This window comes from Cynoglossus semilaevis, chromosome 13 (assembly GCF_000523025.1).
Source record: "Cynoglossus semilaevis isolate Cse_v1.0 chromosome 13, Cse_v1.0, whole genome shotgun sequence".
NCBI classification, from domain to species: domain Eukaryota; kingdom Metazoa; phylum Chordata; class Actinopteri; order Pleuronectiformes; family Cynoglossidae; genus Cynoglossus; species Cynoglossus semilaevis.
Window position 1 is genome coordinate 20591650 of NC_024319.1, and position 14656 is coordinate 20606305.

The following is a 14656-nucleotide window of genomic DNA, read 5'->3' on the forward strand; positions in this document are numbered from 1 at the left end:
GTACCAGAGTCTGCAGTGGAACTGACCTTAAGTTAACAGAAACCCCACTGATCTCAGCTGATCCATTTACTAATGATGCCAGATTGTTGTCAGATATTTAAAATTGGGCCGGTTTTTTAAAGGAAAACTCACATCTGATGCCACAATAGAGAAATATAAGATTTGGATTTTAAAAAAAAGACCTGATCCAAACACCCCAAACGCTTGAGATAAAGTTGGAATTCCGTTCCTACAGCGTGAGGACGCTCGATTTTAACCGTAAGTTGGAACTCACATATTTAACATCAGCACCTGTGTCACTGTGACACTGTGGTCACATCATATTCTAGGACATAAAAACATCAGAAGAGTCCGACTTGCCCTTGGGAGCCAGAATGCAGGTGTCCCTCTCTGTGGTCCAACACCTGCATTGACAGCTGCCTGTGAACCTTCCTCATACGCTGTGATCAGTCGGTTTCATTATGAGAAGCCTGGAGCTGTCAGGCAACATTTTCATGTTTCACATCAGAGTTTGGCTTAAACAAACCTCAGATACAAGGAATTAAGATCATTGTCTTTCTCCACTAGAGAGATTTGACTTTCTCTGTCTTTGCTTCCCTTTGGATCCTCGGAATAGATTTGGGTGGACAGCACAGCCTTGGGCCAAGAAACAGATTATTAGATTTTGGTCTGGGGATAGATGTGGGACCTTTTTTTTTAAATTTGACTTTTAGTATTTTAAGGTACAGCCTATTAAGTGACAGTGACAGAGACAGTCTGTCTATGTTGAATTTCACTGAGGAAAGATATTGTACAACAGAAGGTTACATCTCTTTAGAATGTGTATTTAAGTACATTATTGTCTTGGGGTTAAACCGGCATCAAATGTACCGTATTTTCCGGACTATTAGTCGCACCAGCCAAAAAATTCATGATGAAGAACAAAAATTATATGTAAGTCGCTCCGGAGTATAGGTAGCACCAGTGCCCTCTAGCGGCTGTCAGTGTGAAAATAACAAATGTAAAATTATATATTTTAATATGTCTCACTTGAGTATAAGTCGCAAACCTAGTCAAAGGATAAAAAGAAGTGGCACAAAAATATAAAAGGATTGGTCATTCACATACTGTCTATTTGGACAGTTGGATTGGGCTGTGCTGGACAGGCGTGCATCTAGTTGGTGTTTGACTAAATGTTTCTGTTTTTAATAATGACTTTGAATGTCGCAGAATAATATAATCCTCCAGTCCTTGTCTGCTTGTTGGCTCTATTAAAATGCTAATGACCTCTTGGAGCAGCAGACACTGTAATATCACCTGACACATGTTGCAGGAACAGACGTGTCACAGCATGAACGCCTCCCCACTGATGATCCTAACTGACCTTCTTTTTCCTCCCCCTGTCCTTTCCCTCCCTCTTTCCTTTGCTCCCTCCTCCTTATTTTCCCTCCAGATGCAAGGTGTGTCGCCCCCCCCTCCTACCATCATCACCATCATCGCACCCACGTCCACTCCGTCCACGCTCCCATCTACGACCGCCCTGCTCACTACAGCCGTCCTTCCTTTGACCGTCCCTCCTTTGACCGCCCCTCCTTTGACCGTCCCTCCATTGACCGTCCCTCCTTTGACCGTCCCTCTTTTGACCGTCCCTCCTTTGACCGTCCCTCCTTTGACCGTCCCTCTTTCGACCGCCCTTCCATCGATCGTCCGTCTTTTGACCGCCCTTCCTACAACCGCCCGGTGCAAGAGCGCCCTGTCTACGACCATCCACCCCAAGACCGCTGGAACCCCCGTGTTCGTGTAAGCCCCGGAAATCAGGTCTTCATGTTGGACCAGGAAGAGGTACCGTTTTTCACACACCCCACAGTTTCATGACTCAAAGATAACATTATAATAATTGGTACACTGCCTCTGTTGGTAACAGTGTGACACTTACAGCGTGGCTTTTTTTTCTTTCTTTTTTTTAAATTTTGAAATGGGTAACAATTTTGCAGTATTGTCTTCTGGCACAAAAACATTTCTTTGTAGAATCATCAGCCTTAGGTTAGACCTATGAACACCAATCATGGAAAGTCTGTTTATGATGAAATGACAATTTAAGAGGTTCTTTGTTTGTTGCTGTGCCATAGATGAGCTTAGAAATAAATAATAAAAAAATTAAACAAATCCGACCATATCTACTAATGTCTCAAAATCAAACAGAAACGAACAAAATATTATAAATTTGCCCAATTATTGTTGGATTTAAAGAAGTCTTTAACAGAACGTGTCTGTGGGTGTTCAAGAGACAAGAGTTTTGATCAAACTGATTTGGTGATTTTTAATGTCTTACATCAGAAAAGTAAGTAAACGATAATAGTCTTTTAAAGAAAAGTCAAAGTATTTTTTGAAGACAGTTGTATCTGACTCAGAGATTAAATGATCCACATTACATTTGTTCTGCAGAAACCGCAAATGCTGTTGTTGATAGACTTCAACCTGCCTAATATCTGTCTGATAATGTACTGATTTGAATTTCTAATATACACGTAACATCTTGACTGTTGACAAGTGTGCACAAATGTGTTTCCATGGCCACCTGCTGCTTCCTCTGGGAAAAACATGAAAAAAAAACCAAAAGACTTCCAGCTTTTTGAGCCAGAAGAGGGTACTGTTCTTCAACTTTTCTACCTCCTGTCTTTCTACACTCCTGCACAGCTGATTTATTACACCACTAACAATTCCCAATCCCATCCACCACGCCCACGTCCCCCTAACTCCCCCTCCCCTACCCAACATCTCATGGGTTTTATTCAGCTTTAAGCCCATATTCTCAGATATCAGCACTTTACCAGAAAGGTAAATAAAGGACAGCTGCCCTTTTTAAGTACAAACCCTTTCTCATGCTTTTGTCCTTTTCGTTATGGCCTAGCCTTTTGTATGTAGTAATTTATGTGTATGTTGCAGTACCTGTGAGTGTACAGGGTATGATTTAGAGCCAGCACTGTGTACAGCTATGCTGGCACTTCCATAAAGTAATTAATCCTTATGTGGCCCCGCGCAGTGTGTGGTGGTCAGCTTCACATCCCTTTGTGTGCGTGTGCGCGCGTGCACAGCTGCCAATAGTATTTCATTTGGTCATCACTCAAAAAAACGGAGCTCACTGTGACGACCATAAGAGACCTGCACTGCTGTGGATGGATTGAATGGAGAGCCTGGCTCCAAGTAATCAGAGCTCCATCCCTGTCTAATTGTGCCAATAAAGCAGCTGCTGTGAATAGATGACACGCCGATGTCCGTCACCTCAGCGACGGCCTGAAATATTCATGGCCGTCACTGGCTTCATGCAGGGCTGCTGTCTCTCCCTCTCTCTCTCCTTTAATTGGCCTTTTCTCCAAAAGCATATAGAAATATACCTGAAACCAACGTCCTCTACAGTGTTCAACGGCAAAGGATCACCACATGACCTCAGGGTTTTACTCCTATTGGCCATTCATAAATAAAGGGCAGCCGACTTTTTGCAATTTCTCGTGAATTAGCTTTGGATGTAACTCCTCTAAATGTGATATCTATATGAAAGCAAAGCAACTTCACAGCTAAACTACAAGGCTAACCTGACATCAACCTTGTTTACATTACCAAAAAGTCACCTTTGTCAAGATTTAATCTATATTTGTATTCTAATTTGGGCTGGCAAGGTGAGGTTTTGTTTTGGTGACACATCACTTAACACCAGTAGGTATTTTATCACAGTGTTTAGAAAACAAACCTTTGAATTCACTATTTAATTTTGTAGATAACAATGCAATCATTTGGGATTATTTATAATTAAAAATCTTGTCGCCCAGCAATTACTTTTAGTAAACTGCTTAAAGAGTGTTGGAGAGGGAGAGGGTCTTGAAGAATGTTCCCCACAAATTAAACTGCTTAAAGAGTGTTGGAGAGGGTGGTTAAAAATAACGTCTTGAAGAATGTTCCCCACAAACATGTGAAAACATATTCCAAAACAATTGTAATTATACAAGCCAATACAAGGAAATTCATTTAGCTACTGTAAATAAACTTCCCTGAACCATCTTCATCTCTAATTTGCAAAAATAAAACAATGTAATGAAAGGTAAAATGTCAATGCAGTAATGATAAGATAATAATAATTTTTTTCTGAGATAAATTAGCTTGGCTTTAAGCGAAAAGTAAAAATAAAATAAAACAAATAGAAAATAGTTTCTCTCCACCACAATTACTGCTTTTTTTGTCCTGTAGGGGGAAGAAGAGGGCTGGCTTGAACGATGTTGGCCTACTTCTCTTCATCTTTTTCCGCCTCCTCCTCCTCTTCTTTTTCACATTAATCTGAGGTGACAGAGTTTCATATACTGCTGATACGCGCCAGTGCCCTGTCCCCGGTGTCGGGGCAAAAATACCAGGCTGTTCTCCACCAACTGTGCCAGTATTACCTAAGACAAAAAAAATCTACAATCTACGAGGCCCTGTGTTTGATTGAGCTAGAAAATATCAAGTGGAACTGACACAGAGAGGGTGATATTCCTGAAATAATCCATGGCACAAAGGTTGCTGGGTAAATGGTCCTGTTTTGATGAACGGGCGGCTTCCATTTGCGGAGGGTTGTCGGGTTCATTTAAAGCTTTGACACTGAATGTGAACCCATAGTTGTTCTAGGTCATCTGCAAACAAAGCACTGCATCACTGTGTAAAAGGCTTATCGTACAAAGAACGCCGAGTAACGGGAATATCATTTAGGGAACTAAATGGTTGTTTTTGGTTTACTGGTGAAGCCTTTTTTATTCCCAATTGAGAATATTTTACCACCTTATAGTTTAAAAAAAAGGTGTCCAACATTTGTCCTGCAGCGTTCAAATACCAATCTTGTTTTATGGAGAATAGAAAAATAATCTGAATTCTATTGTCATTGTACACGGGAGCGCTGCCAGAAATTCTGGGCCCCATGGAAGAATACGTCAATGGACCCCTACGTAACACGCTTAGGAACATGAAAATATTTCTGAATACCATGCAGAATTAGTATTAATTATTACCATTAGGATCAGAATGAATAATTATTTGACATAATTAATTTATATATAATCCATCTATCTATCGATCGGTCAGTTGGTCGGTCTGTCTGTAGCCCTTGGAATCATCCTAAGCCCTGGCTCTTAAAGCATATACACATACAAATACAAAGACATATATACATATACATATACAATTGCTAACAGCAAAACAACACATATGCTATACTAACTGCTTGTTCCTCATGATAAGATAACGTCACTGTGAATAAAAAAAGGTTCCTTACTTGTTAAATCAATATTGATTGTTTGAAAAATACCTCCAGGTCAGATTTAGACATTAATGCCAATAACTCAACATAGAACTAATTTTCTAATTATTGAGATTTATTTATTTACCAAATCCAGTGTGTCCAAGTGTGGCCAACAGCAAAAAAGGAAAAAAGAAAAAAAAAAGTCCTGTGTTGCCCAGGTTCCCTACAGGTTCTAGAAAAGCTGCAGTGAAAGCTAAAAGCGTTGATGGTGATGCTGGTGGTGGGTGGCTGTCGTCCAGGATTGATTATGTAATAAATGTAGGCAGGCAACAAGTGGCGGAAGAGAAATGTTCCTTGTCTTAAGTGAGATAACCGACCTGAACTCTGCACAACGGTAACTATTAGATGTCATTAAAATAAAACGCTGTCCCTCAGTCGAAAAACCAAGCATTTCTGAAAGGTCATCTTGTTCATACAGAAGTTTAAACTGTCTTTATCTTCAGCTTCTTTTGATTCATTTGTCTGTCTGTGCGTACTTGAGGTTCTTTCTCCACTCCTTCAGTACCTCGGAGGCACCTAGAGAAAGCAGGAAACGTGGCCCAATTTGTCCTCTGCCAGCTTACAAGAAGCATCTGCCAGATCAGGGTGACCTTAAAAGAAATCCTCCGCTATTTATCATTCCTATTAAGAAGAACTACACTTGGCCCGGTCCCTCTGTCTCTGTGGGATGTGAACATTTATGGGCGGTTTGAACTTTTTCTACTCACTTAGCATCTCTGTAGACATGTAATAAACAACATCTGTCAGCCGTTTTTCCTAGAATCTATTTGACGACGCCTCCATCAGGTGCGAAAAAAAAAAACAAAACACAAATTCCAGTTTTCAGTCTGAGGCTCTGTTAGTTCTCCAGTGTATATGTCAGACTGTCCCTTTCTGATTAAACGTATTTAAAGCTTTCTGGCAAAGATAATGATCACTGAAAAGTTTTTGACAAATACCAATAACCATAGAACTCATTTTCTAATTATTAAGATTTATTTATTTACCAAATTACAAATGTATATATATTTGTATTTTTTACTTACTTTTCCAGATACATGGTTTAAATTGACAAAAATCCATCACTTCCTTCATTAATATGTCTGCTCTTGGCTACATTGTCTACACTAGGCCTGGGCAAACTACGGCCCGAGGGCCAGATGTGGCCCGTTTGGCATTTTTATCCGGCCCACCAAACTTGTCCAAATTATACTATTACTTTATATTACCATTATACTTTTTGTAATGCTTTTCTCCTGCAATGCCCACATTTTCCAAATAGCATAGAAAAGGCTAAAAGCCAAGTCAAAAAGTTTGCCCATGCCAGATCTATGCTGTGTTTTCATTTGTCTCCTTCACCTCTATCAAATAGAGCTGATTGGCTGTTGCATCCCCATAGTTTTATCCTAAAACTGTTTTTGAATAAATTAGAATTTAATAAAAACCTTATTGTAGTGATTTTACAGTAGCAGGCTTTAATTAGAAAAATACAAAAACTGCTGTTTTTGTATTGGAATAAAAGATCACTTCTTTCTTTATCATTCTCTGTGGGTCTTATTTCCCCCCAATCAAATAAGCAGTAGATGAAATGAAACAAATTTAATTAGTTCTGGGCGTTTAGATGCAATGCATCAGACCTGCATATGCATTGGTCTCGTGATAATGCTGCTGTATTATGGTGTGTGTGTGTGTGTGTGCCAAAGAGTTTCTCTTTCATCACACACACACAGTTTTTGCTACACACTGGGTTTGGAGAAGAATGACTGACATATGGACTCTCCAGCCTGCAGCACACTCAACCCAACCTGCCAAGTTGAACAAAACACCTCCTGCTCCTCCTCTTCTTATCGGCTGATGACTGAATTTCCCCCTTCTCCTCTCTTTGTTGCTTTACCACCTCTATCCCCTGCTTTTTCCCCCCACTGTAAAAAGTTTCATTTCCTTTCCAGGGCTAGAAACTGACTCCTTTTAGGAATGTTAGCAAAGTGCAGGAAATAAAAATGTACCAACTTTGTTAATCAGTCATTTTTAAAGAGCCTCTTGACCTTGATTGGGTTTTGTTTCTTGGTTTGAAAGTAAAAGTCTTTTAATTCAGTGGATATAATCAAAACTAACTTTCAGTACGGGTCAGGGATTCTTCAATCTACGGAAGAAGTAACTGAAATTTGATGAAGTTGTTTGTTGATTAGAATGAACAAGCTCCTTTCAGCTTCAATCGTGACTAAAAAAAAAATGTACAAATATATTTAACACCAAGGTGAGAAGTACTGAGGGAATATTCTAAATAGCTTTAAGTTATGTGAATCTGCCAGGTAATGCACCTGTAAAATGCTAAATGCTCAGCTTCGCCTATGTAGCTTTTCCTTTAACAACTTGTTATAGTTGGGACTGGCTAATGCTAACCTAACAAAGAAAATCTGAAAAATAGCAAAATGACAAGTACAGTAAGTGTTGCAGATTTGGGAAGTAAGATATGACAATGAAAACGCAAAAAAAAAAAATGCGTTTGTTCTGTGCTGAATAGTGTCTATTACATGTTGTTTAGAGAGCTCTTTTTTCACACTTTTATCAGAGTTTTTGCACTTTGTTTCTTATATAATGCATTCAAACATTTTCACATGTCCAATTTGGGTCAGTAGCAGGTGGATGGAGCGTTTCTGTGAACTAATGATATGTAAAAGTCATGTCGAAAGGCTAAAAATGCTAAAATGCTTTTAGCTTTCTCTACGCCATCTATAGAGAAAATGTAGGCACTGCAGGGAAAAGGCAGAAATATAATCACAATAAAATACAATTATTTAATTTGGACAAATTTGGCGGGCCAGATTTCAAAGTAGAATGGGCCACATCTGGCCCCCGGGCCTTACCTGTCCATACCCATACCTGTGCTAGCTGGTGGTTTTTAGCTTGGATTTTACTTTTTGTATCATGTGCATCTGAGAAAAAGATAATGGTAATCAGTCGGCTTCTCAGAAGTGATTGATTTTAGTCACAATTTCCCCTGAAATATTGAAAGAAAAATGGGCAAAAAAAAAAAAAAAAAAAAACGGGACACAGTCCAATCAGGGCTTTGTTGCAGATAACGGGGTCATTGACGATTCCCTTTACCCTTCCTGACTCCGTCCATCCAGATGTACTGTCCTGGTGTGTTGCCACCACGCAATTTGACATGTTCTACAGAAGTCACCTTCTTCTTACTCTTCTTAGTTCAGCCAACATTTCTGCTCTCTTTCTTTTGTTACCGTTGATATTTGCTTTTCACAGAACACTTTTTTCCCTGTGCCTTGAAGTGCAGCTATTTGGAACCTTTTAAAAAACACAATTCCATTTCAAACCAACCTTTGAAGTCTACAACTCTTTTGACCTTAACATTTGTTCTTTCTCCTGGGCTTTAATGGACGCTGCCAATTCTCCATGGCACCATAGCAGGGCTTTTCAAAGAAGGTTATTTTAGCTGTTGTGTATTCTTCCATCAAAATGTTCCTTTTTTTCCCTTTTCTTTTCTTTCCGTGCCCACTCACGGCAACACAAGAGCTGGAGTTAGGTCACATCTCCAGCTGCATACAACATCTGACCACTCAAATCCTGCCACATGCAGAGTAAATGTAGCCTCTGGGTGTTTCCTCCCGACTGGAAGCAGTGGTGGAAAGACGTTTCACGGTGAGAAATAAACGCATTCCGCTCCTCTTCACAGGAGTCGATTTGTCAGTGATGAATTGCACTTCAGGAGGGGAGCGAATGACAGGGCCTGTACTTGTTGGAGTCGATGTGATTGAGGCAAATTACCACATTTAGTTTCTTGTAATTGGGTGGGCTGACATCAAATTGCGGTGTCAAGAATTTAATGTTTTAACTTCACTCTCTGGACTGCTGCACGTCCTCTGACACATTTGCATCCAGTTATTATTTTTTTTAAATTCCTGTACATAAATCAAGGAGTTAAGGGTTTGAGTCTTTGTGGAAATGGACTCATCGGCAGCCTCGGGTTTTCACTAACTCGCTTTTAGCTCATGTTGCAGATAAAAGTTGAGGGAGTCCATTTGTCTCCTGTGGATTTTATGGCAGCAACTGAAGGAGGAATAAAATCAAATCCTCTGCTTTCAAGAACCTCAACACCATCCAGTTATATAACCTGGCTTTAATACCGCTCTCTGTGCGGACCACTCGGCTCTTCTTTCATAGTCAGAGTCAAAGCTCGGGCCGACTCTGTGAAACCACTTTGTCCGTTCCGTGTATATTTAGAAACTCTATAAAGAAATGCTGCCACAATAAAGGCTCCAGACTGAGACTTGATTTGCACTCCTGATCAGTGAAGAGCTGTTTGAATGGAGGCTTATTTCAGGTTTACTGTTGCTCATCAGCACTGAAGAACATTCAATTAGTCGGTGAGAGTGGTCGTCCAAACGGCTGCTCCTGACATTCATCTGAGTCATACAGAAAAAAGGGAATTAAAGAAACGTAGATCTGTGGATCAGTGGAACCTGGAGATACGAGCATAATCCGTTCCAGGACTGAGCTCGGAACTCAAGGTGCTCGTATCTCAAATCATTTTTTCCATAAGAAATAACAGAGAAAAAATTAATTAGTTCCGGCCCTCTAAAAAACTTCCTTACATTATAGTATATGAGTATTCCTGTGATATAAAATAAAATGTGGTTTTAATTATGAGTTCTGACCTTCGAGACAGACGATACAGTAGCGGCTAATGGAGGAGGGGGGGGGGGGGAGGGAGAGAGTTGGCCCGGACGTAGACGCGTGATTTCGTACCGTACCTTACACGTACACTACGTAACTTACATAAACTTAGAATTAACTTAGCTAACATTTTTTTTGTTTGTTGCTTTTTTACATTTGTATTCTTTCTTTCTTTAGCACCACGCTCATATTTATTGACAATTTCCTGCTTTATTTCCATGGTCATCGTGAGTTTTTTCTTCTCTCTACCATCCTTACCACTCACTTTCTTAGGACTCATCACTATTGTGAAGAATAATGCACAAAATTCAGAGAAAATCACGTAGGTAACGTTGACGAAGACGTGAAGTGAACGAGTGATGCGGCGTGGGCTGCTCCGAGTTCTCGGCCACCTAGCGTCGGGGTCTGTAAGCGTGCTCCTATCTCAAATCTTTACTCATATCTCAAAGCCAAAAGGCTTCCTCGTATGTCGGATAGGAAAGATAATTTGTGCGAGGAAAAACACTTTCTCTCTCCCTTTACCACTGACTTTCACAAAATGGCATCTGCTGTAACACCTCTGGTTAAATGTCCCATGTAATAACTTTGTTTTGATTCCAAGATGATATGCATGAAGTTTATAAGTGCTCAGTACTTTTAGAGCCGGAACGTCACACTGGCCTCTGGGACTGAAGAGGTCAAGTGTTAATATTTCTGAATATCAGCCAGAACATGATTACCTGGATGTTAGAGTTAATTTCAGCCTGATCTGGAATGAAATCTGTTCAACAGGATGTAAATACAAAACATTTTGGTACCTTGTAATCCACTTTATTTTTTATTAAGATTTAGATAGTTTAGTGTGTAATGTGACAAAACATCATAACCCAATATAAAAACGTTCAATAACTGCAGTTGGAAAGAATCAGGAAATAAGAAATAAAGAAAACAAAGTCTGTGAAAGGACTCAGGTAAGCACGGCCCCTGCTCCCTCTTTTATATATTTCTTCTCACAAACATAATTAGACCCTGCTGTTCTGTTTTTTTTTTCCTGTCGGGCTTAAAATAGGTGAAAAATAGGTCCAGTCACGTTGTAGTTCACATGAATCTGATCCACATTTCTGCCCACGCAGCCTGACGAGAGAAGCTAATTTGATATTTATATGTGCTGCATTTTGATCGTCATGTGACCAATACCCATCACGACCGTATGAACACGATGATCACCAACAGTAACGTGGAGACTTATAAATGGTTCAGTTAACTGTCAGATCGCTATGTTTTCGGAACAGATTTCCGAGCTGTTCAGGTACCGTTCTAGCGGACCTGAAATCTCAAAGACTCAGTCGATCCCATCTACAAATGTGAGAATCCTGTTGACTGCTGTTATTGAGAGGGACTCTCACTGCAGAGGATGAAAGCAGTGAGACGGAACAGAAGGGAAGAAAGCCCACTACGTTCACCTGTCTCTTTTCTAAAGCAGAGAGTTAGAGGACTGGGCCTTTTATCAGACACATCTGAGCCAGTGGTTTATTACAGCAGGGCAGACCTGGGCTGGTTGGACCGTACTGTCAAAAAAAAATCTATTTTTAACATTGAGCTCTAGTCAATGCTTTTGAAGCAGTGAGTCAATATATGTAAATGACTGAATAATACACCATCATTCATGTTTACAGTGTGATATAAGAAAAGCACAGACACTTTTGGTAAAAAGTTACTGTAACTGAAAGTTCCTTATAAGGATGGGTAAGTATGCTAATACAGTCAGAGAGGTTTGTTAATAATAATTTTGATCTGTAGCAGCGTAGTGTGTAGTGGTGTTTGGTTTTTTGTGTGTTGTGATTTGTGTAGTTCCAATCTGTTTATCTGACAAGTTGTGCGAAACCCATTTAAGACAATTTTTCAAGACATTTGTGTAAAATTAGTTAATTAATAAATATCACGTTTTTCGCCCCTCTTCCTCTTTTTTACTGTTAGAGTATTATCTGTTTTCAATTATTGACCTGTGTGGAATTTTTCTGTATTTTCAACAAATGAATTCCAGTAAAAGCCTGACAAAACACAAATGTTACATCAGATTATTTCTGACCTATTTCCAGAGGGGCAAACACCAGCACTGGATTTATTTTTTCGCAGCAAAAAAGAAAAACAATATGTAACACGTTATGGTTTAATAAAGAAAAATATTCTGTAATTCAGCGTCAGCAGTACCAGTACAGTTTTGGTCCCGAGGAAGCTGTACATTTTGGGGTGGTTTTGTGAAGCGCAGAAATGTGATTAGTAATCTCACCAGCTGTTGATTTAGGACGCGCGTCTCTGATGAAGTCTCGTGAAAAGACTCATAAAAGTTGGAACTTGATGCGGTGACGTCAGTGTGTATGCATCTGTGTGTTTTTTGGTGCTCTTGAGTAATAATAAAGGACATTGGTTGCTTAAAGTAAAGATGTCCACACTAAACATGTATTAGTATCTGAACTGGTGCACATGAATGTATAGTAAATTGTTTTTTTATTGCACATCGATACAGTAAATAGAAGCAAAGCACAGTGCTGTTGTTTCGTACAGCGGATACAAAAACAAAGTTGTTGCAAACCAAGGCTGAAAAATAGTTACAGCCTTGATTTCCGATCCCTAACCACAGATCATTATCAGAAGTAAAAAAGATGAGTGTAAAAAGTTCAGGAACGTCGAACCAAGCCTTGACCAAAACATGAAAATCTGTGAGCAGAAGATGCAGTTGGTGATAATCACATTTGATCCACCGTTTTATAAATAGCTCTGAGCTATGCTGCAGTGTGTAGGCTTCAGTGGCAACTGTACAGACGTGAATGTGCGTCACTGTTATTTTCAAATGAAACTTATAATGTTGACATGTTTCCCTGCAGCAAATCTTTTTCTTCTTAGTTCATTTCTGGTCAGAACCAGACGTAGAATTTACTCTGGTCCAACAACTTTGTGCTTAAAAGAAACTGCATTTTTTTGTACTTTTGTACAATTTTTAATTGTATTATTGCATTATTTTACTGTATATCTACAGTAATTTTTCTCCAGCCATCTGAGACTGACCTAGCCAAACGGGCAAATATTAAACCTTTTTGTGGCTCAAGAACGATAAGTGTACCCAAAGTACTTGTTTCAACTATTTTTCAAATGTTTGATCCTGTCCAGGTAATGATTAGTTATTGAGACCAGTATTGACTGACTAGTTATTACAGTAAAAACACACCCAATGACAGATTAGTCTAAAATGCTGGGCATACATACTGCCCCCTCTAGGTGCTAGCTGCAACTGCTAGCATAGAAATATCCAACGTTACATCAATATACCTCATTTGATTCATCAACTGTGTTGCATCATATTATTTTGATATTGTACCCCAGAAGTGAAAAGTGTTTTTTTAAAACTTTTTAAACAATCTACAATAATCAGCCTCCTCTTTTAAATCGATCCTGCCACCCTGCCAACATCTATACTTCTCCACCCATTAGTGAATGTTTATTAATGATGTTCTGGACCGGGGACGATGACAGTTTGCTGCAGCAGTCTGTATTTATTTGTGCTGATCATCAGAATGCAGAACTCCAGGACTGTGTTTCTAAGTACTGACCTTGTGCTCTAATTCTATCGCTTTCTTTTCCAGGTACACCCTTTACTGATGCGCGAGAGGCGCTCGGAGTCGCAGAGGAACAAGCTGCTGCGGCGGACAGTCAGCGTTCCCGTCGAGGGAAGGCACCATCCTGAGATGGGTGAGCAGACAAACTACCCAAAACACGCTGTTAACTGTTTGGTATAGGACAGATCTTAACCAATTTACAGAAGTTCAACCATTACAAATCTTTATGGAAATGCAGTTTTGTAAATGACCATGTGTAGTCAACAAACTATTTCATCTTCCTCTACATGACTTAGAACATACGTGTCAAACCAAATCAAGGCCCGGGGGCCAAATGCGGCCCGCCAAGCCGTTTTGTGTGGCCCGTGGGAGCTTAAAAATAATTAAAAGTTTTTATAATCAATCAAATAATAATCAATTGCAGAAACAGTTATTAGTCTGTTATGGAGGAGTTACATCTATACCAGTGGTCCACGATCTTTTTTGTTCCAAGGACTGGTCAGCCAGTACCACCCGTTAGTACAGACCAGTAATAAGGTACTGAGCATTACATTTTCAAATTAAAACATCTTTTATACTTCTATTCTGATAGAATCAGAGTTTGAATGACCTATTAATTTAAAATTAGATTATCTTTTGCCAGATTATCTTAATCTTTAAATGGATATGACTTTTTTTAATGAAGTAAATTAGTAAAACTTAAGTACATTTTTTCACTGTGTTCCACTGCGGCTCGGTACCAAATGACCTATGGACTGGTACTGGTCCGTGGACCGGAGGTTGGGGACCCCTGGCCTATACAGTTTTCAATTTATAACCACCCTTCAAGGGGAACTGCATTGCTGATGTGCCCCCCTGGTGGTAATGGGTTTGACACCCCTGACTTAGAACAATAGCAATTACAGGGTAAGATACACAGGACGGATTTCATTTGCTGTGGAAATACCTTTTAAATTCAGCTCGATGTAGGAGAAGCCTTCATTACTATGAGTAACACAAACCAGGTTGATATCTGCCTCTGATTTGGCTAAAAAATTCCTCCTTCATGCCATTCCCAGACCCTGCTGCACTGCAGTCCAGGTCCTGG

At 39.6% G+C, this 14656-nt stretch overlaps 1 protein-coding gene across 7 annotated transcripts in view; it reads left to right on the top strand.

Moving 5' to 3' along the window:
• The first annotated feature begins 1378 nt into the window (after nucleotides 1-1378).
• syngap1b (synaptic Ras GTPase activating protein 1b) overlaps nucleotides 1379-14656 on the top strand; it is a 91481-nt gene continuing 78203 nt past the window's right edge. For 5 of the 7 annotated variants that reach the window (XM_025061413.1, XM_025061412.1, XM_025061417.1 and 2 more), the window contains exons 1-2: nucleotides 1678-1821; nucleotides 13597-13702. In XM_025061413.1, coding sequence (XP_024917181.1) covers nucleotides 1804-1821; nucleotides 13597-13702 — 124 coding nt within the window. In that variant the 5' untranslated portion in view covers nucleotides 1678-1803. Of the gene's footprint in view, nucleotides 1822-13596; nucleotides 13703-14656 lie in introns of all 7 variants that reach the window. The other 2 variants (XM_025061419.1, XM_025061415.1) reach the window with 1 other exon arrangement.